The following is a 23,393-nucleotide window of genomic DNA, read 5'->3' as shown; positions in this document are numbered from 1 at the left end:
GGATTCAGAGTTATAAGTCGTCAAGTCAATTTTATTTATATAGCCCCAAATAAAAAAAAAAGTTATCTCATGACACTTTACAGGTAGAGCAGGTCTAGTACCACACTCCTTCAATGGATTTACACCAAATAATTCTCCATCAGCAAGCACATCAGGCAACAGCGGCAACGAAAACCTTCCTTTTAACAGGCAGGAACGTCGAGCAGATCCAGGCTCAATGGGGACGGCCTTCTGCTTTGACTGGTTGGGGGGAAAGAGAGCAGGAGAGAGGGGCAGAGACAAAGACAGATCATGGAGAAAGACAGATACATAGAAGGAAAGACAGGGACAGAGATAAAGAGAGAGAGAAAGGGAAGAGACTGATGGACAGACAGGGACGTGAGCAGGTGGGGCTACAGGTGGCAGCTTGAGCCTCTTCAGGTCTGTAGACTTCTCCACTCGGGATCTGGGATGCAGGGAGCCCAAAGGCTGTGGAAAAGAAGATGAGTTAGTAACACATATGAGTATGATTTATATATGACACATATAGGAGGACAGAGAGGACAGAGAGGAGAAGGAAGAAGCCCAGTGCACCATGGGAGATCCCCCAGCAGTCTAATCCTATAGCAGCATATCTAAGGACTAGCCTAAGCAGCCCCACTATAAGCTTGATCAAAAAGGAAGGTCTTAAATCTGCTCTTAAAGATAGAGAGGGTGTCTGCATCCCGGACCGAAACTGGGAGACAAGTCCACAGAAGAGGAGCTTGATAGCTGAAGGCTCTGGCTTGAAACTCTAGGTACCACAAGTAACCCTGCATCCTGGGAGCGAAGAGTTCTAGCTGGGTAATAAGGGACTATGAGCTCTGTCAAATATGAAGGTGCCTTATAAGAAAGTAGGAGAGAAGTATCATGAACATTCAATTCCAAAAAAAATAGATTTCAAACCAACGCCATAACCCCATCCTCTAAAAAAAATCTTTCTGGTGTCTTTTTTCATTGTTTTATTATTTTTGTAATAAATCTTTGAAAGCAAATTCTCATCAGATATGTTTTGTGAGATAACTAAAAAGTAATTGAGCCACACCATCTTTTTTCAAACCAAACAGCATTATAACTTGTTGATTTTCATGTAGAGAATGGGAATGCATTTCAAACAAATCTTTTCATCTTAGAATCACCTCAGGATCATCCTCATGATGCTGACTGAATCATTCTTCTCTATCAAACAATAGCAACAACAGAAGTTATGGCTACTACATGACTCATTAAAACCAGAATTTGTGTGCATCGCTAAATTATCTCTCATGATCCTTTGATGGCAACACAAAAAAATGAAAAATGACGGACTGAGCTCTTGGATTTCCTTTTGTTCTTTTTTTTACATTTATCAATGTTTTTTTTCAAAAATCTTAATGTAAAGAATGGCAATGAAATTAGTAAAAAAAAAAAAGGGGGGAGTTATACATTAGAACTGATTAAAATAACATTAAGGGTCAAGTACAATAACAGGCAAAATCAGAAGTCTGCCACTGATGATTAAGTTCTTTAATAGGATATACTAGATGTGCTAAATGTGCAGATATATGTGCTTTACTAAAGAGTAATGAGGCTTAACCTGTGTTGCAATAAAGCAAATATTTTAAGTTGATTATTATCAACTTAATAATTTTGGAGATTTTGGCAAGGTTGCACTTGCAAAGAGGGTATACTCATGCAGTCTCATCGAATAGTTACCCATAGCAAAATTAATAACTTTGACCAAGAATTGGACAACTGACAGCAGTATGTTGAGTTTGTGGACTTCTGGTTTGTTTTTAATAAAATCATAATAGCGTGCTATCCTCCAGAGTCCATGTGGAGGAAAATCTGTGCAGTGCTGTGGCATTTCATAATTCATCTGTTTACTGGATGGTTTGGTTTCAGGCTTAATACTCTTTATATCAGGGTTTTATGAAATGTCAGACAGGTTTATGGGTTTAACAGGAACCACACTCAATGGCGTTTGTTGAGCAGATGGCAAACTAATGTTGGTGAGGGCAATTGCAGTTAGAATTTTAAAAGGCTGACATGAAGTGAGCATGGTGTGGTGAGGTGACCCATTTATAAAGTATAGTAGAGGGCATCAGACCATCAACCAGCAATTGAAGGAAGTTACAGATGTGGAAGAAATCACAGTCCTGCTGGATGCCAGTTCAGAGATGCCTGAGGTGTGCAACAATTTCTGCAAGAGAGGCACTCAACCAGAAAATTTAACAGTGCTGGACAACCCAGTCGAGACAGAGGGAGCACATGGTGGGGGATGGTGAGAAAGAGGAGGAACTATATCTCAATCTGCACCATATGTATACCCAGGAAGAGAAAATGGATTCATACAGAAAGCAGGTTTTGGTGAATGTACATAAAAGACATTGGTGCAAGTCAGTCATTTATGTGATAACACTCAGAATGATGGAATGCTTGATTTTGACTCTGGCCTAGACTAGAGATTGGATGCTAGGTCAGATGTATAAACTAATCAGAACAGGGGGAGTGTTTTCTCAATAAAAGTGCAACCATGATTGGTTCTGATTATCTGTTTTGACAGGTAGTTCCTTTCCCCTCTTAATGGTGCTGCATACCACCACTGAATCTTTTGGTGTAATGCAGTACTGGACCAGCCTACTTTCAATCCTGGTTACAGCAAATATGTACAAAAATACTCAGAGACTGAATTGGTCAGGTTGTAAAGGTAAGCATCATTGCATCTGTGCACTCCTCTGAGTCTTATTTTCCCCATAATAAAACTACCGGAACAGTTAGAATTTGGGGGACTATAACAGTGGACCCAGGTTTAGTAGGGTTAATCCTAGAATTAGGGTTACCTAGATTGAGGCAGTTTGCACTGTATGATGACTCTAAGTTCACAGCAATAAACACACATGGTGTTTTGTATCAATACACAGGGCCAATGAGGGTGACACAGCCCCTGAAGTATTTCAGTACACCGCAAGTAACCTACAACAAAAACTTCTCTTAGGTGATGGTAAGAGCAAGTGACGTTCTGGTGACAGGAGATGACTAAATCATGCCATAGGCAGAACCTAATGGTGGCATGTGATATTTTCTGTTACATAGCAAATTCACTAGTAACTAGAAGGTGTAAAGGGGATGCCTGATGGCAAGGCAATTTTATTTGTATAGCCTATTTTTACAAGCAGTTTGTCTCAAAGGGCTTTACATGGCATCATAACAACATCCTCTGCCCTTACACCCTCACATCAACTGAGGAAAACCCCCATAGAAAACCCTCTTAACAGGGAAAAATCTGAGAAACCTCAGGGTGAGCAACAGAGGAGGGATCCCTCACCCAGGATGGACAGACGTGCAGTAGATGTTGTTACAGACAAGAAAACAGTTTATAACACAGAATGTGGGAAACATGGAAATGTTAAGAGTAGCTGAAGAAGGAAGCTTCTGATAGGCAAGGGAGGCAGGGAGAGCTGGCCAGTTTAGTAGTCCAGCCTAGAAGTGATAAATGCATGCACCAGTTTCTCAGCATCACTCTGGGAAAGATAATCTTAGTGATACTGCGCAGGTGGAAGAAGGCGGTCGTAGTCACATGTTTTATGTGGGAGCTGAAGGAAAGGTCCTGGCCAAAAATGACTCCACGGTTCCTTGCAGTTGTACACGGGGTCAGGGTGATGCCATATAGAGGAGCGATCCGATTAGAGAGCGTGTCCCTGAGGTGTTTACGTCCAAACATGATGACCTCAGTTTTATCTGAATTCAGTTGTAAGAAGTTAGAAGACATCCAGGATTTAATGTTTTTCAGGCAGTCTTGCAGATTAGTAAACTGGCTTCTGTCATCTGGTTCCATCAACAAGTAGAGTTACGTATCATCTGCATAACAGTGAAAGTTGATTGAGTGCTTCCAGATTATGTCACCTAATGGAAGCACATAAAGAATGAAGAGAGTTGGTCCTAAAACTGAACCCTGTGGTACACCATACGTAACTGCTATACTCTGAATGGTCGTTATTAACATTAACAAATTGAAACCTGTCAGATAAGTATGACTTAAACCATTTAAGGGCAGGTCCTTTAATCCCAGTTTCATGGTCTAGTCTCTGTAGCAGGATGCTGTGGTCGATGGTGTCAAATGCAGCACTGAGGTCCTAAAGTACAAGTACAGAGGTGAGACCTCTGTGTGAAGCTATAAGAAGGTCACCTCTTAATTTTCAGAGGGCCTGACAAACATTTTTTCCATGACTGTACAGTTTATCAGTGTGCATGTCTCATATTTACTGACAAACTGTTGTTAACCTTCCCTAAGCTGTCCTGCATCATCACTCAGTGCAAGCTGAGAAAACATGATGGGCTAATGTACACCATGTCTTGTCTGGTATATAAAAAAAAAGTGATGTCAGTAATTTACATCCCACCATCAAGTATTCAGGATACAAAACATGAATGAAATTTTGAAAGCACAATTTTCAGGAGAATAGACTGTTAAATCAGCAACATCTGGCAAAATGATTCTCACAATCCAGGATGATTGGAGCCCAGTGTGGACACTAACCTGATGGAAATCAATAATCACATCATTACAAAGGAAGAGAGTCTTGGTCTGTGTCATCATGATAGGGTCATGTCAGCAAGCCATTGCTGATGGCTCAGTAGATCATTATGTAAGAACAAGCATGGTCAATGAGGCAGAGAAGAGTGCGTGTGTGTGAGTCAGTGATGTGAGCGACTAATGTGCAGGATGTATGCCTGCATTTAACTTGCCTCACCGCTCATTGCTCACTTGTGACTGCTCATTCAGAACAAAGAGAGGATGAGAGAGAGCAGTTTCAGTTTCTTACTCTCTGAATGGCCTCATGTACAAAGACTGGTGTGGATTTCATTCTAAAACAAGGCAATCTGAGAACTCTGGGTTCATCTGCATGCACTTTGAAAATTTCACACAGATGAAACCATGCCATGCATGAACCCAAGCACTTTTTTGTATATCCAATCAACATGAAATTGAGCACTCTTGTGAGCATCACTATCTGCCCTTTCTTTACCTTGATTTCGATATGTTAATGTGAATGAACAGGACCTGCACTTTAACATGTGAGGTCAAGACTCTGTTTCATTAATATGAAAGGATCAGTAGGGGAGCGTGACATATGCCAATGTGGTGGGTAAGAGCACCTCACAGACAGTGAACAGCTGAAGTAGCAGTTGGATGTGAAGATGGATAGGAAGCAGAGGACACTTAACTGAACTGAATGGCCATGTCCTCACTGTTTTACAATTAAAAAAACAAACTATACGTTATTTATCCCACACTGGCAAAATTTGAATAGTTTCAGCAGCACTTAGTGAGAGAAGAATAAAAGATAATATAAATTAAAAAGAAAAAACTATGAAATAAGAAAAACAGAACAATAAACATTAATATTTATATTTGACAATTACAAAAATATTTACATGTAGTATGAAAAAAGGATGTAATAAAGCCCTCGTAATATGAAAACATAGGATTTTTGTGTTCTCACAGGGCTTATCTTATGGAGCTCTTATTCTCACAGCATCACCATGTGCACCAAGCATGTCACGAACTTCAGCTGCTTATCAAATGCTAGAATGTTGCATGCTCTGCAAGCTCAATCTTTCTCATGTGTTGATATACGTATGGGAATGGGGTATATTGTGTCTTTTTTGGTCTACAGCAATTTAAACTACTTCAATATGGACAGCTGCCAGTGCAATGTGTACTATAGCCTACTACTGGTACCTTCGGATTATAATTCTCCTAAAACCATTCTCATAAATTTGGAAGTTTTATTTTGACAATGGCAATATCATCGAGTTTTATTGTGACATAATTCCATAGCACACAAATATGTCCTATCAATTTTGTCCATGTTATTCACATGAGAAACTGTTAAGACAAACTTTATCATCCATCACAATTCTCATTTGATAGGGCTCATCATCAACAAACAGTATATATTTAAAAATGCATTAAAAAGACAAGAGGCGAGTGCGCTCGTCAGTCACGCAGAAATAAATCTTGGTGTAATACTTCATCCAGATACGGGGTACATATTTCAAGCTATTAATGACTGCTAGTGTAAAATAAGACAGTGCTTAGACATTTCTCCTGTCCACTTAAGAGCACTAAAAAGTATGGTGGAAGAGATTCAACTACTAATGAACTGAAAAAGGACAGTGAAAATATGACAATAAACCCAAGAAAAATAATTATTATCATACCAAGTAAATCCATGTTTCATTCACATTTATAATGTTATCAATCTTTCTAGTTAAATAAGATACTCCTCTTTGTAACTGCTGCTGTATTTAAGTTTAAGCGACACTCAAAAGAACATTCTTTCTTTAGTGAAAACAATAAATATAGAGTCAAACTTTACTGAAAACATAAAGTTACGCACTTATTGATTTGTTAAATTGATGACCCTTTAAGGTTTAATTTCCCTGACCCCATCCTCATTTCACCCCCAACCCTCAGACTAGTAAGAAGATTTATTTCATTGATTTGAAACTGTAATAGACATGATTTTTTTCCTTTTCAAGATAATAAGAATATAGTATCGGATATAATCTCTTATCATGGAGGTCAGTCTTTCATTCTAACCTTAATAGAATGCTTAAAATTTGGATGGCCATACAGTAATCCTACAGAAGCAAACTTTCTTGATGATTATACATGAGATAAGACTGAGACCTTTTTTTTTTTAGGAGGGCAGCAATAACTCATGAGGAGTGTGAAGGGAGACTCGTGCTATTAGATGTTGTAGGGACAGAGGCAGGTGGAGAGGCTGACACAGGGACTCATCAGCACACACAGGTCACGATGGAACTGGGACAGACGAGTACACTGGCACACTGACAGAAGCAGGAGTTCAACATTGCTGCATTGCAGGGTGAAGCTGCAAGTGCATTGTTCTACGATGCACACACACACACACACACACACAGTGAGAGCATACTAGCGGAGGCGCACACACACACACACACACACACACACACACACTGTAACTGGTATTATTGATGGGGCAATGTGTATGCACCACAAGACAAGACCAAAATAACAAAGCAGTGAGTTATCATCTTAAATTAAATGGCAGCAGCTGTATTCCACTCACCAGATTCTTTGAAGGACTGGCATGTTAAAATAACCTCTTTATATTGTTGCTAATGGAAACATTATCTTACAGGGAGACACTAATGCCACAGCATTCTCCTTGTTTCAGCTACAAATCACGGTTTGGGGACAATAGATTCATGTTGGAATGTAAATTGGATCAGTGACTTGAGAATTTCTGTCATGGTTTTTGTTAAGGGATTCAATGTCCATACAAAAGGGTATATTCCAATAGTAGAACTTTACTCTGTAACCTGGAGACGGATAATAATAACAGTAAGATCGCAGCATGTGACTCCGCTGAAAAACCTCCTTAACGGCTGTGATGTCAACTCTCTTAAAGGCACACATACACACATATAGCATATCACTGATTCTTGAGATTTTAGAAAAAACATGTCCCACTCAGAAAAGTGTTAATTCTGTTGGACATTAATAACATTTTCATGAATAAAAAGAATCAAGGTTATAATCAGGGGGTCCTTTGCACATATGTGATGTTCTTTATAGGTTTATTTTTTATTTTTTATTAATTTAATGATTATATGCGGGCCCATTGCCTACAAAACCAGTTGTCCTCAGATAGGAGATAATCATTTCAACTTGATTAAAAAAAGAGAAAGTAATAATTGATTTGAATAATATCTTTACCACATGAAAGAGTACATTGTAATATGTATTAAAAACTACAAACAGTGAATTTTGAACAATATTTACTATTATTTTGTGGTTGCTCAAAATGTGTCCCACATATTCGTCACCACCGTCTGATATTTATAAAAAAGCATTAGAATCAGGCAACAACAAGGTCAACCACATTCCTGAGGATCCCATTTTCAAACTTTCAGCTCTACTGCATGATGCAATATCACTCAAGCTCCTGTAAGTTTGCTAATTTCTCTTAAAATTGATCATATTTTTGGACACTTCTACTGTCACAACCATAACATGTCAACACCGTCTTTTTCGTATAAAAAATATTGGATTTGATTTTGATATAAATGTATACTTTTAAGAAAAGGTCTGAAGTAGCTAGCAACAGAGGGGAAACAAGATGGCTAATGTGAACAAGTCATGCATATCATGTGAAAAAGTAGGTTTTTGTCACCACCGTCAGATTTTCTGTCTGACGGTGGTGACGTACATTCTGACAGTGGTGACAGAAACCTCCAAATGGTCCTCAATGGAGGCTAGAATATAATTATAGATTACAATAACTACCAATATGACCTGTAATGTTGTTTGACCTCTTTTATATTTTTATTTATGTAATTCCCCTATATATATCTCTCAATTCACCATCACGCTATGTTCATTTGGCTTACGTCAGTTGGGATGCACATAGTGCACCTACTACCTAGCTACATACAGTAGTACATAGTATACATATACAGTATTATATATATACTACATAGTATATTTTTTATATTTTAGGAAGTTATGGCTCGGCAGAAGCTATCTGTGGAGGAGAGAAGGAGAAGAAACAGGAAATATCAAAAGAAGCGGAGAGCAAAAATACACAGTGAGGCAGAATTAAAGGAGGAATACCTCAGAACAGAAAGGCAAAGATGGAAGAAGAGGGTGGAGGAAGGCAAAGATGGAAGAAGAGCGTGGATGAAGGGAAGACAAAAAATGTCAATGACTTGAATGAAAGGGAAAAGAAAAGTCAGAGAAAGGCTCGGAAACGTAGACAACAAGTATCAAGAGAATGTAAGAGAAAGGGCTTAAATCACCCAGAAACTCCCCAAGACAGTCCAGTGGATCAGGCCATACACGAGCCAGCTTGGAGTAGGCAGGCTACAGCAGGCGAAAGGGAAAGACAGAAAACAAGAGCAAGATACTCTAGAGAGATGAAACCTATGAGAAATAAACTTCAAGAAATAACAAAGGAAATGAACAAAATGAAAAAGCGTTGGGTACGAGAAAAAGCTAGGAATAAAAAAACACAAGAATCACCAAGAAAAAAAACAGAACAGCTGCTGCAGGGAAGCTAACTCAAAAACCCCTCCATCAAGAAAACTCTACTGTTCCACAACACACTCATTCATGAATTGAAACAAAACAAGTCTGCCCACAAGAACAAGAACTTGACTCTGTCAGGCAAGGTTCTGAAAAAATACCGGCTAATTCACCAGACAAGGCAATTTGGCATAACATATAACACATTGCGGAAGAGGAGGCTTACTGACAAAAAAAACTGTGTACATTCAAACAATGACTCAGAAGGTTCAGGATTTCTACCATAATGCAGCACGAGTGACAACTGACAAACAGGACACAATCACACACAAGAAAATAAAGCATCAGAGAATGTTCTGACTGATACGGTATTGAACCTCCACAAGGAGTTCACCAAGAAGGAACCAAGAGTGAAGGTCAGTTATTCATCCTTCTGTGCCTTGTGTCCATTCTATGTCACAGCACCAAGACCGTCAGATCGTAAGACATGCCAATGTCAGTACCACGAAAATGCTAAGCTGATGCTTGAAGTCCTAAGAGAAAATGGCGTTGTAAAGTCTAGCAAACTGGAGGCTAGTTTTGAACTTGTCTGCTGTTCACAGATAAGCAAGGCATGTCTTCTGCGCTCCAGCACCCGGTGTCTCCACAAACATACACTTCTCACACCACAGCAAGACCAGACCAATGTTGAATGGCAGCAATGGGAACGAGTTCAGGATCAAACAGCAGATGGGCTCCACTTCAACACAAGACTTGTGATGCACAGTGGCACGTTGGGAGAGCTTATCTAACGATATGAAGACAAACTGAAGACAGAAACAACAACACACATGTGCTCAGTTCAGACCCAGACCAGAGAGTACAGGAGCATGATCGAGAAGTGCAATGATAGCACAGCAATTGTACATGGGGACTTTTCCTAGGCATGGAAATGCAAGTATAGTTCTGAGATACAGTCATATCATTTTGGTCAGAATCTCCCACAGCTCAACCTGCACACTGGCATGTACTATACAAAAGAACAGAAGACAGGCTTTTGCACAATATCAGAATCCAAGCGTCAAGATGCGTCTGCCATTTGGGCTCACATGGAACCAGTCCTGACAGATAATCGTTTAAAGTTTCCAAAAGTTGATACTATTCACTTTTGGTCAGATGGACCCCGTAAGCGATATAAGAACAAGAAGAACTTTTCTCTCCTCTGCAGTGTCCCTCCAACTCTAGGTTTCAAGAGAACAACCTGGAACTTCTTCCCCACCTCACATGGGAAGGGAGCCCCAGACGGCATTGGAGGAACTGTGAAAAGGACTGCAGACAGCCTTGTAATGCGGGGGAATGACATTGTGAGTGGGAATATCTTTCATGAGATGGTTGGCAAAAGCCTCTGCAGCACTAAGCACTGTATCATTACTGAAGCTGACATGCAGCCATATGATGCACTCCTTTCTCAAAGTAATAACTGGAAAAACACCTATTTTATGAAAAAAATATAAAATGGGGAGGTTGCATCCCCATCAGCTGTACATTGCTGAACAACCAAGACCTTGGTCTATAATGATATGCCCTCAGATTTTGTAATTTAACTAACTTTTTATTTTCAAAAATAAGACCTGTTTTATCCAAATTCCCAAGAATCAGTGATATATATAACTTTTTTTGTAAACAAAACAAAATAATAAAGCAGGTGCACTTCTCCCAATCTTTAGCGGTTCAATCAAAATAATATCACCAATATTCAATCAACACTCTTCTCCCCAGAACAACAAAAATAAAATAGCAAAACATTGCAACAATAACTTCAAGAGAGTGCGTTCCCTCTTTTTTTCAGTCTTGTACTCACAGAACCAACCTGTTTACAGGCTTTGACAGCCTGCCAGACTTTGTATACAGTCCATCTTTTGTGGGAGGTGGATTGGGTGTTGGTGAGGCAGTGTCAAAGAGAATTTCTGGGTCTGGCTCTGCCAGAGCAGCTTCATGATGCAGTCTATCAGGTGCTACAGCTGGTGTATCTCGAGCTGGAACAGGGACATGTTGCAGGTGATGACGGTTGCGCCTCAGTGTCACCCCCGTTCTGTTTCGATGACATAGGACCGTGGAGTAGAACTGTATCTCGTGATGACAGCAGGTGTTCCCCAGGCGTGCTGGTGGTCCAACTTCACAAGGAGGGGGTCACCAGACTTCAGTAATGACAGGGGCTTTGCTCCATGTCAAAGGTTGAAGTAGAAAGCTTGTTTCCCCTTCTCCTTAGCATCCTTGTCCTTGACAGTTTTCAGGTTAGGCCAACATGGAAGAAGGTTTCTCTTAAATGATGGACGTGTTGTCTTAATCTTCCGGACCATAAGCAGTTCAGCTGGGCTCACTCCCGTAGTGGAGCATGGTGTAGAGCGGTAGCACTTGAGAGTGAGTAGAGACTCTCTCTGTTGAAGAATCGTCTTTGCGATTTGTCTCCTCTCTCTGCATGTCCATTTCCTTGTGGATTATGGGAACTTGATGTTACGTGCTGAAAGTTGTACTCTCTAGCGAACTCTTGGAACTCCTCACATGCAAATTGGGGTCCATTGTCACTCAAGACCTGATCAGCAACCAAATCTGGCAAAGACTGCTTTTAGCTTTAGCACCACCTGCAAGGCAGTGGTTGTAGTCATGTGGAGTATTTCAAGGAACCTGGAGAAGTAGTCTGACATGACGAGGTAGATGTGCTTGTTCTGATCACACAGGTCAATAGCAATTCTTTTCCAGGGCCTGTCAGGTAGGGGGGTTGAGATGAGGGGCTCTTTTCGCTGTGTGTCTCATCTCGCGGCAAACCTTACAGGACAGAACTTTCTGTTTGATTTCAGATGAGATGCCAGATCACCACACTCATGGCATGTTATTGACAACGGCTGCAATGTAACATGCCACATCTGAGTGAGTGTCAGGCACCTCTGTCATGCACTGTAGTGGACTACATGACAGAGTGCTACAGTCAAGGTCTTGCCTGGTGCATTTTCAGCAGTTGGCTTGAATCTCATTAATCTTATTAAAAGTATCTGGCACTGTATTGGGACATTGTCCAGATCCTTTTTGTTCATCAGTGGCACTAAGAGCTTGTGGTCTGTGATCAGCCTAAAGTTCTCAAGGCCCACAAGGTACTTCTCAAACTTTTCACATGCCCAGACACTTGCCAAGCACTCCTTTTCAATCTCAGCGTATCTGGTTTCGGCCTCAGACAGACAACGTGAACAATAGGCAACTAGTTTCCAGTCCCTGTCATGCTGCTGCAACAGTATGGTGCCGATGCCATAGCTGCTCGCGTCAGCCATCACAGCAGTAGGTCGTTTAGAATTTCAGAACTAGAGCAGTAGACCGAATGTCTTTGAGGTGCTGGGCCATGGCGCTGGTCCCCTGTCCATGCAGTTAGTACAGTGGCTTCCCCACTGTTGACAGGTTTGGGATATATTTTCCCAGGCCTAGGACACGTTTCAGCTCTGTCACATTCTGTGGAGACGGTAGCTGTCTGATGGCTTTGACTTTATCAGGATTGGGTTTCACACCTGTCTTGTCAGTCAACTGGCCCAGGGAGGGAGTTGGTTCTGCCTGAACACACACTTTTCTCTGTTCAACTTTAAGCCAGTTGACTCAATCCTCTCTCATAGCTCAGATACTGGTCATGCTATTCTGGTGTGTTTCCATACACCAAAATGTCATCCATAAAAATGGCTACTCCATCAAGGTCATTCAGAGTTTCAGCCATTTTCCACTGAAAGATTTCTGGAGCACTTGTAATGCTGAATAGGAACTGCTTGAAAGAGTGTCTCCCAAACGGTGTTATGAACAATGTTCCCTCAAAGCTGCGCACTTGCGCAGTCGCGCACTGCTCACACATTCTCAGCGCACAACAAAATCTATGCAGTGCCTAGACTCGGTGAGTGACAGGTGTCCAGCCAATGATAGCATTGACAGTGCTTGCGTATGTGCCCTGCCCATACGTGCCTTGGCACCGTGAGGGTTAGCTAGCTAACACCAGTGCGGCAGAGATAAGAGACAGTGACGGGTGATTTGTAAACCCCCGAAAATATTAAAAGTAAACTAATAGAAATTGCTGCTGTAATTTGATTCTTTTAATAATTCATGTACCTTGCTGTCCTCCCAGGTGTTGAACAGGTGTGTGGCCACAGCGTGAAGAACTGATGTTGCTCACATTGATCCTCAGTGTGCTCAGGGAGCTTGTGTGTATGCCCAGACACATGAAAAATTAGAGGGAACATTGTTTATGAAGGTGGTTAACTTGCTGCTTTCGGGGTGTAGAGGTATCTGCCAAAACTCTGAGGCAGCGTCCAGTGACGTGAACATTGTAGCGCCACTCAGCTTTGCAGTTATGTCCTCAGCAGTTGGGGGGGACATTCCTCTCTCTCCTTGCAGACTCATTTAACCTTTTCAAGTCTACGCAGAGGCGGACTTTGCCGTTCTTTCTTGGAACTGGCACCATCGGTGCACACCAGTCTGCAGACTCTGTCACCTTTTAAATGACTCTATTTCGCTCCATACGCAGTAATTCCTCTTTCACTTTCTGTATGAGAGGCAAAGGGACCCTGCGAGCTGTGTGCACTGCATATGGCTCAGTATTTTCCTTTAAGTGTATTTTCACTGGGTCAGTCTTGAGAGTGCCATGCTCCCCAAATGCACTGTACACTTCTTCAATGTGCTTAACTAGCCCCATTGCGCATGCTGTGTCACTGCCGAGCAGATTATTTGCTGTTAGGCTGCAGATGACATACACTGGGAATGAGCAATGTTTCTTTGTGCTGTGCATGGGCTTGAAACTTTCCCAAACAAACTAACTGACCACCGGGACTGCTCATTGGTGGGATATTCAACTGGATCAGTGTTTGCTTAGGGTTTTTTGAATGTCTTTTCCTCCATTATATTTAGATCTGCCCCAGTATCAATTTTGAATTGAACAGGTGTTTCTCCAATGGCCATCTGTGCAGTCCACTGACCATTAGCTCTGTCTGTGTTTGTGACTGAACTTAGGAAGTATGGTGTTTGTACGGTTGTCTCTGTCACTTCTCTTATTGATTTAGTGTGACATTTTCTCTCCCAGGGCTGGGCACTTTTCTTGGTCTTTGTGCTGCATATTCACACCTGCCACATTTTGGTCCTCCTTGTTCTCCACCACTTCTTTTATATTTCCAACGTGGTTTTCCTCTGTATGCAGATTTACCGTGAGTGACCTCCTGCACAGCTGTGCATGTCTCCCCTTGCTGCTGGAGCACTTGTGAAATCACCTCCTCGGACTGGCAAACGGTCTGAATAGTTCGGGTTAAAGTAAGGGCTGCCTCTAGCTGTAGTTTGCACGACAGCTCTTTGTCCAAAATGCCCACAACTATGCGGTCACGTATGTGCTCATCTCTTATTGCTCCAAAGTCCCAGTGTTCTGATAAATCATAAAGAGCTCTGATAAACATTTCAGCTTTCTCACTGGGCCACTATACTCTCTGGTGGAAACAGGTGCGCTTGTGGATGACATTCCATTTGGTGAAAAAGTACCTGTCGTATTTTCCTTTCTTTTTTCTTTTTTTTTTTTACCTGTCCTGTTCAGTAGCTGAGGCAAGCAGCATCAGTGTTCCTGCTGCCTTGTTGTACTCAAGCAGTTTTATTCTGCATAGGAGGAATCTGATAAACTCCTCCTATTGCCATTTATGTTTAACTTTATTAGGAATGGTGTTGGTTCATTGATGAAGCTACCGGACTGAGGCTCAGGAGTGGACAGGAAGAGAGAACAGGGACAGGACAGTGAAGACAAGGGGGAGGGGGGAGACAAAAAAACAACAACAGCAATAGCAGAAAACAACAACAAGAAAAACACAAAAACAAACAAAGACAAAAAATAAACAAAAAAACAAATAAACAAACAAAGAAAAAGTAACAACAATAAAAGAAAAAGAAAGAAAGAAAAAAAACAATGGTTGCAGAATTTCCGGTGCAGGCTTACCATTTGGTTTAATATAATTTTAAGATAAATGTCTGAGTGTGTGTTTATGGGTCAGTTGTGCGCTCCATGCGTGTATGTGTGTATAAGCGTGTGTACGTGTATGTGTATGTGCTACGGTTTATCTTGGATGCTGTGCGTAGCTGGCTGTAGCTGATGTGGGGGGCCAGGACATCGCACCCCCAGTCCAGGATGGCAGGTAGGTCAGGACCAGGTCACCAGAGCACCCTGAAACCCCCAGGACACGGGGAGCCCCAGGCCACCCCTCCCCCATGAAACAGCCACATGCCCAACCCATGCCAGGACCCATAGGAAAGCATAGGAGCAGCAACCCCCACCCGGAAGCAACCCACAGAGAGACGAGGCAGAGATGACCCCCACTCCCCCCAAACAGCATGAGCAGAGCCCAGGGGCACAGGGCCCCCCAGCCCGAGACCCAACCAGAGCCCCCCAAGGGGTCCGCCAGCGGCGAGGCCGACACCCACCCACACCCCACACCCAGGCGGGGCAGCCACAGCCCACCACAACGACCAGGCCCACTGCCCCCGAACAGAGCTACCCCCCCCCCCAACCCTCGATCCCCATCCCCTCTACTCATCCCCTGTTCACCCCCTCCTGCTCTGGGGGGAGGGGGTGAGTCTATAGCTTCAGGCTATAGGGCACCACCAGCCAGCCAGCCGCAACCCCCCACTCCCCAGAAAGGTCCAGCCCACCCGCCGGGGTGAGCCGAAGGCACGCACGCCCAGGACCGCCACCCCCGGACAAAACAATCATACTCTCATCTTCCTCCATACAGGGGCTGAGTACTCCATAGATGCTGATACGGTCCAGGGCACCTCAGACTTAGTGAAACCGCCAGCGAGCGATCCACCGTACAACAGCAGGGCTCGTGACCAACCCCAGCCCAACCATCATGCCGGGAAGAGGACCATGCCCGCCCCCCCCAAAAGCCCCGCCCAGGCCCCCAGGCCCGCAATGGTGCAGTTAGCAAAGGAGGCAGCACTGGACCCACTCCCTGCCCCAGCTGCCCCCCCATCCCAACATGGTGCAGGGTGCGTGTTGTGCATGGGAATGTAGATGTGATGATGTGGATGACTAGAATGTGGTTAAAATTGGCGGAGGCACCCAGGGCATGGGAGCCCCACCGGTTGCAGACGGCAGAGTCTCCCAGTACATCCTCATGCACTCCCCCAAGCCCTAAATGTCTACGATGTGATTAAAATTGGGGGGGTCCAGCCCCTCAAGGCCTAGTGATACATAAGATGTGATGTGATGGGACAGAGAGGATATGAGAGGGGCTGAGGAATGGGCCAGACCTGCAGGGGGTCAGCTTCCAGACTGGCCCCGCTGACCACCCCGTCACCACTGCAACCAGCCGACAGGGAATCTAGCCTCCCTGGTCCAGGGGTCAGATTGGAGCACCAAGGGGCACTGTCCGGAGATCCGGGCAGAGGGCCCACCACCTTGCAGTCGGAGGGCAGGGAGGGCCCAGGCCCCCAGTGCACAGCGGAACCCCCAGCCAGCAGCCCGTGGTCAGGGCCCCCAGTTCGATCAGCATCAAGGAGGACAGCCCCCATCCTTCAGACGTCCCCAAGCATCCTCCCTTTGTCCGGAGTGGCGGCTGTCCAGGACACCGCGCCAGGGCCCAGCCCGCCTGAGGGTGGGCCAAGGTTAGCAAACCCCTCCCAAATGTGGGTGCGACCCCCCCGGGGGAGCGGCAGGGCCCCAGGTCAGCAAGTCCCAGGCGCCAAGCAGTCCACCTCTACCTCACTCTCCAGCCCCTACCTACCTCCTTCCCTCCCTCCCGACCCCCCTCCCCCTGACCCCCCTCCCTCTCTAACCCCACCTAACCTTCCTTCCCCACCCTCCTCCCATCGTCCGGGGGCAAATATGCCCCAGCCGCCATGGCAGGCCCCAGCACGCCCCGCCGGAGCCCGGGGACCGGGTGACCACAGCCCCCCACTGCAGGACCCCACTGGGGGACCGGCGCGAATCCCCGGTAGCAGAGCACAGGGCCCCCAACCCCTCCATGCCGGGTGGAGGCCCCGACCCAGCCCAAGGACCCCCAACCCCCAATCCCCAATCCCATAGGGTGCCACCATGATAGGGGAAGCCGCCCCCACGCCCCCCACGTCGTCCCTCAACAGGCGAGACCCAAAGCCGCCCCAGAAGGCAGTAACCCCAGGCCCACCAGCCCAGCGAGCCACCGGACACCCAAGGCAGCCAGCGTCCATAGCCACCCACCCCGGGGCCAGAGCCACGAAGCCCAGCCCCCCCTAATCAAAACTATGTGATGGATTTAATTATCGGGGACCAGATTTGTTCGAACTCTGATGATCGACTTTCCTCCCAAGCAGACATTCTCTCCATGGAAATGTGGTCTAATAAAAGGTTTCTATATTGAGTAATGCTTAGGTTGTTCTTGGATTTCCAATTCATCAGGATGGCCTTCTTTGCGATGCTTAGAGCAGTGAGAAGCATGCAGGATTTGTTTACTTCCATATTAACATTAGTGAGGTCACCTAGCAGACAAAGTGAGGGGGAGATGGAGATGGGGTACCCTAACCACCGTGATAGGTCTTTACAAACCCTCTGCCAAAAATTGTTAACAGGTGTACAAAGCCATATAGCATGCAGATAGCAGTCTGGTGAGCCAGTCGCACAATATGGACAAATGTTTGTTTGTGTGAGGCCCATCTGGAACATCCTTTGTCCTGTGTAGTGTGTTCTGTAGAGAACCTTGTAATTTATTAATTGTAGGTTACTACTGCAAATCATTCTAAATGTGTTGGAGCAGATTTCTATCCAAAAGTTAGGGTGTGGGTTGATCGACAGATCTTTCTCCCATTTGGATGAAGGAATAGAGATTATAAGTTCTGTTGTTGAAACTATTGAGTTAATTTTAGACAGTAGCTTAGGGGGTGAAATTTTTAAAAAATCTGTTATTCTAGGTGGAAGCTCTAAATCTAACTGGGTAGGGTCAAACCGTGCCTGTATTATAGATTTGAGCTGAAGATATTCCAGAAATTTGTTTTTGTTCATACCATAATTTGCTGTAATTTGGTTAAATTCTATGAATTCTTTGTCTTGGAAGATATGCTCTAGATTTTTAATCCCTTTATTGGCCCATGCAGCAAAATGTATTGTTTTTTTATTTTGCAGGATGTCAGGATTGTTCCAGATAGGTGTGAGCTTGCAAGGGGTGTTCGAGAGCCAATTGCTTTTGAGAAATTCCCACCAGGCTATGAGGGTGTTGCTGATGCTAATGTACTTAAAGCAGCTGTGATGCTTGATAACAGGGCTGATAAAAGGGAGATCAGAGATTTGGATTTCTTTGCACAATGTTTGTTCAATATCGCGCCATGCTTGGTCTAATGAGTTTGGCTTTCACCATTTTAGTATGTATTGCAATCTATTGGCCAAGTAGTAATTATAAAAATTTGGTAGTTCCAAGCCACCATAGTCTTTACTCTTTTGTAAAGTCTTTAAGCTTATACGTGGTGGCTTAGCTTTCCAGAGAAATTTTGAGATGTTAGAGTCGAGTGTTTTGAACCAAGTCCCGGGAGGTTGGGTCGGAACCATCGAGAAAACATAGTTGATTTTTGGCAAGATCATCATTTTCACTGTTGCTATTCTTCCCATAAGTGATACGGGTAGTGTGCGCCACCGGGTGAGGTCGTCCTCTATTTCTTTGATTAGGGCGGTATGATTTAGCCGTGTCAAGTCAGACAATTTGGCAGAGATGTTGATGCCCAGGTATTTAATGTTTCCTGGCCGTAGTGGTACAGCGAGCGTACTCTGGAAACCTGAGTTGATGGGAAGAGCAGTTGACTTGCTCCAATTAATTGAGTAGTCAGAAATAGTTGAGAATTTGTCAATGAGTGCTATCGTTTCAGGGAGAGATGATTGTGCATTCCGTAGGAAAAGTAATACATCATCAGCATAAAGGCTTATCTTATGGTTCACATTTGTAGTGTCAATTCCCTTGAAGTTGTTGTTTTGCCGGACTGCAGCTGCGAGTGGCTCTATGAATATAGCAAAAAGGGAAGGGGAAAGTGGACAACCCTGTCTGGTTCCTCTATGGAGAGAGAAGCTTGGAGAAGTTTGATCATTTGTTCTGACACAAGCACTGGGAGCGCGGTAAAATATTTTGATCCAGTTCACAAAGTTATCTCCAAACCCAAACTTTTGTAATGTGGTGAGGAGAAAGTTCCAATTTACCCTGTCAAATGCTTTTTCTGCATCTAGGGAGACAATTATGGCATCCTTGCTCTGATTGTTACAGTAGTCTATCAGGTTGATAAGTCTACGTGTGTTGTTGGTAGAGTGCCGTCCTTTAATAAACCCGGTCTGGTCAGGATGTATTATGTGAGGTGTTACTTTTTCAAGCCTTCTAGCTAGCGCCGTGCAGATGACTTTAATATCTGCATTTCTAAGTGATATTGGACAATAGCTTGATGGAAGTGCTGGGTCTTTGTCCGGTTTAAGGAGAAGGCTTATAATCGCACGGTTCATGTCGGGTGGCATGGTCGAGGTTTCCTGTATTTCAGTGAACATTTTGTAAAATATTGGTGCAAGCTCAGGCCAAAACTCTTTGTAGAATTCTGCAGGAAAGCCATCTGGTCCCGGGGCTTTCTTGTTTGGCATATTTTTAAGGGCTTCTTGAAGTTCCTCGATAGAAATAGGTGACTCCAGAGCCATTATTTGGTCTTGATTTAATTTTGGCAAGTCAATTGTGCTTAGAAAGTTTTCAATGCAAGGTTTGGATGGGTTAATCTCAGATGAGTAAAGTTTTTTATAGAATTCCCTAAAAATGTAATTGATTTCTTCTGGGTCACAGGTTGTTTCCCCATTGTAGTCCTTAATGGAGGATATTGTTGCTCTTTCTTTGTTCCGTTTTAGTTGGTTCGCTAAAAATCTGCTGGATTTATTGTTATGTTCACAGTTCTCCAAGCGTAGTCTCTGCAGGTGAAATTGTGTTTTGATGTCGAGTAAATTATTTAGTTTTAGTTTTAATTCCCTTAATTCTCTCAGTAGGTGTTCCTCTTGGGAGGCGGCATATGTCGTCTCCAAGGCTTTAATTTTTTCATTTAATTCTGTTTCGAGAGCTTTCTCCTGTTTTTTCTTATATGAAGAGTAAGATATTATTTTGCCTCGCATGACTGCTTTTGCCGCCTGCCATAGCACACAAGCTGAGACATCAGGCTGGTCATTTATCTCACAGAATATTGTCCATTCCTCCTTAAAGAATTTAATAAAATTGGGGTCCTTGAGCAAGGATGTATTAAATCTCCATTGTTTAGAAAGCGGTGTTCTAGTTTTTTTTGTGAGTGTCAGAGTGACTGGTGCGTGGTCGCTAATGGCAATAGGGTGAAGCTTGGTGTGAAAGACATCCTTCACAATTGAGTTGCTAATTAAAAAGTGGTCCAAAAGAGAGTAGGAGTGGTGCACTGGCGAGTCGTAGGTGTATTCCTTAAGCATGGGGTGGCGTGAGCGCCAAGCATCGCAAAGACCAAAATCACTCATGTACTGCTTTATTATGTTGGATGATTGGCAGTTGCGCTGACTAGCTGCTCTACTGATTCTGTCCACTTGTGGGTTCAATACCAGGTTGAAGTCCCCTCCCACTATGAGTGCTGTGTCTGAGTGGGCTGAGAGTGCAGTGAAGAAGCTATGGAAGAAGGAGGGGTCATCAACATTTGGACCATATATACTGGCCATGCATACCTCTGTGTTGTGTGTGGATATGATGACTATTACACACCTACCTTCCGGGTCTACAATGGTGTTTTTACAAGTGAACCTGACGTTTTTGTGAATCAGAATGGCTACGCCTCTTTGCTTGGTGTTATAACTCGCTGTGTATGTGTATGTCGTATTTTCCTAACACAACGTTGAACTTCTTTTGATCATCCCCAGCTAACACAAATGATTTGAAAATGTTTTCAAGCCTCTGGGGCCATAGCATATATCAGGGAACTGACCTGAACTTCTCCATCCTCTCTGTTTAGTTTTGTTGCCATACGGTAGTGTTGGAAACACGTGCTTCCAGTCTCCCCATTCATTTGGGCGATCAAACGCAAAACTATCCGGAGAGTTAAACTTGGCCATCTTTCTGAAACGATGTGTCCATTAAGCGCTTCTGACACCATGTAAAGTGATTCAATGTCCACACAAAAGGGTATATTCCAATAGTAGACCTTTACTCTGTAACCTGGAGACGAATAATAATAACGGTAAGACATTGTATAATTATGACTCCTTTTCCCAGCAAAGGCATATCAACTAAAACGCATCCTGTGATCGGTGTATTCTTTTTTCAAGGTTCAACTCATTAACTTTTCTTTGTAAAGCAGGGTTGCAAAATTAAATGAAAGTTGTAGATCCTTCATGCTACACACATAGAACATAGGCCACAGTATTTACAGATAATAGCAACTATTGACAAGGCGATCAAAAAAGTTTATTAAATCTACAAAAAGTAAAAATGAATATGATTAAAAATATATTGTTCACAAATTCAAAAGTATGGCTTGCTAGCTGTCTTTCCTCTGAAATAATTTTCCTTTGCTCTCAGGTCCTTTACTGTATCTCTCTCTCTCAAAACCTAAGTTTTTGCTCTCAATTTTTTTTCTGCTCTCAGTTTTTTCTTTTTGTATAATACTGACACAAATCTCTCTCCATATACCCTCAGACGTGACATGATGATCCCAAAGGTCATCTCAATCCTAACCCGGCATTTGCTGAGGGTCACATTAAAGTGCCTCTCTGGTGGTATCTGTGGGTCAGGATAGGGGCTCATCAAGAACCTCATATAAAGGTATCCTCTGTCCCCCAGCAGAAACCCATCATAGTACCCTGTACTATGATGGGGAAATTACTTGATCAGTGCCACAATTACACAAGCAAGAGTATTAATTGTATATATTTGCCATACCTTGCTCAAATCAATGACCCAGTGATGACTCCTGGAAAATGTGGGAGTCGTGAACTGAGCCAGGTCATTTGACCTTAACACTTTGGTGGTCACAAGTCATCTGCAAAGGTATTGAGGTTAATTTCACAATGAAAGTACTAAAACAAGGAAAAGGTACCAGTTAAGTCTTTTAAAGGGATCATGATATGTGTGTGTGTGTGTGTGTGTGTGTGTGTGTGTGTGTGTGTGTGTGTGTGTGTAATTATATATAATATATACAACTGTGCAAAGTTTAATGTGCAAAACTAATAAAAAGATTTAGTGTACCTGCATACTATGTGACACCAATCACCTTACAAAAATGAGCACCACGTAGTTTACCTGAACATTGATATTATGGAAGGACTTTATGTTAACAAAGTCACTCTCATGTTCCCCTAAGGCTCCACTAATGGGAATGTGGGTGCACTCAATTGCACCTACTGTATCACCCTAGGGAATCCTATGAAGGAATTAAATTTATATATTATATTTCACATGCATGTCTTCATCATATTGATTATTAATATAGTGAACTATAAATGTATGTTACCTGCAATTTTATAGAAGGCCTCTTTTATAGCCATTGTGGACAAATGGCCAGGGAACACTACAAAGATATTCAGAAGTTTAGTAAAAGTAAGTACAACTGCAAATGGCTCGGCATACAGTATTCTTGCTTGGATTTCCTGCATCACCAACTGAATGCACGTAGGTTCCCGAGCCAAAAAAATGCAAAGATATGCACACAGTTTGGGCTACTGTGAGTGCATGGCTCCTTTTTTTGGAGTTACTCACATATGGCTCCAGCAGTTTGCATAAATAACATACTCCCCCAGGTGAGAATAACGTTCATAGAGAATGATGTCAGGAAAAGATAGCAGATCACTGCGGTCTCTGAATACTCTCTCCCTCGAAGAGAACCTTGTTCAATAATTGCACCGAGGTCCACCAGATTATTTAAAAATGGTGATGCCATTTTCAAAAGAGGTGGTTAGTGAAAGGCAGGGCTTTTTATAGCCGATTTAAGCTGAAACTCGGTACATAACCTGTTCAGGACCAGGTTAAGTTTGCTGCATCAGTTACCATGGTGATCTAACCAGTTTAAATGAGAGTCACCTTTGTGACATTGAAAACCCTGGGTTTAGTCTCAACATACCTCGCTAACCCACTCGTCTCGCAGTCTCAAAGTATTTTTTGAAATAAATACTTTGGTTGAACCTCCCGTGACTGCTGCCTGCACTCGGGTCCTGTTTTCCCATAAACCCTGACAATTTCATCATCAATTCATGTTAAAATGTAACATTTCCATCTTACTTTCAAGCAGGGTTGACACTTTTACTACTTCTATTGATTTGTAGTTGTGAAAGATGAAGCACTATCATGCTGAA

General features: G+C 43.1%; 1 protein-coding gene across 1 annotated transcript in view; it reads right to left on the bottom strand.

Annotated features, from left to right (window-relative positions):
- Positions 1–253: 253 nt before the first annotated feature.
- LOC147247714 (uncharacterized) overlaps positions 254–23,393 on the bottom strand; it is a 60,295-nt gene continuing 37,155 nt past the window's right edge. The window contains exon 3 of the mRNA XM_086181035.1: positions 254–468. Within this exon, the coding sequence (XP_086037161.1) occupies positions 290–468 (179 nt within the window). The 3' untranslated portion in view covers positions 254–289. The remainder of the gene's footprint in view (positions 469–23,393) is intronic.

This window comes from Aulostomus chinensis, chromosome 16 (genome assembly GCF_037954235.1).
Source record: "Aulostomus chinensis isolate RoL2024-O1b breed Wild chromosome 16, RoL_Achi_v1.0, whole genome shotgun sequence".
Lineage (NCBI taxonomy): Eukaryota > Metazoa > Chordata > Actinopteri > Syngnathiformes > Aulostomidae > Aulostomus > Aulostomus chinensis.
Note: the sequence above shows the minus strand (reverse complement) of the source record. Positions and strands in the feature narration are given on the sequence as shown.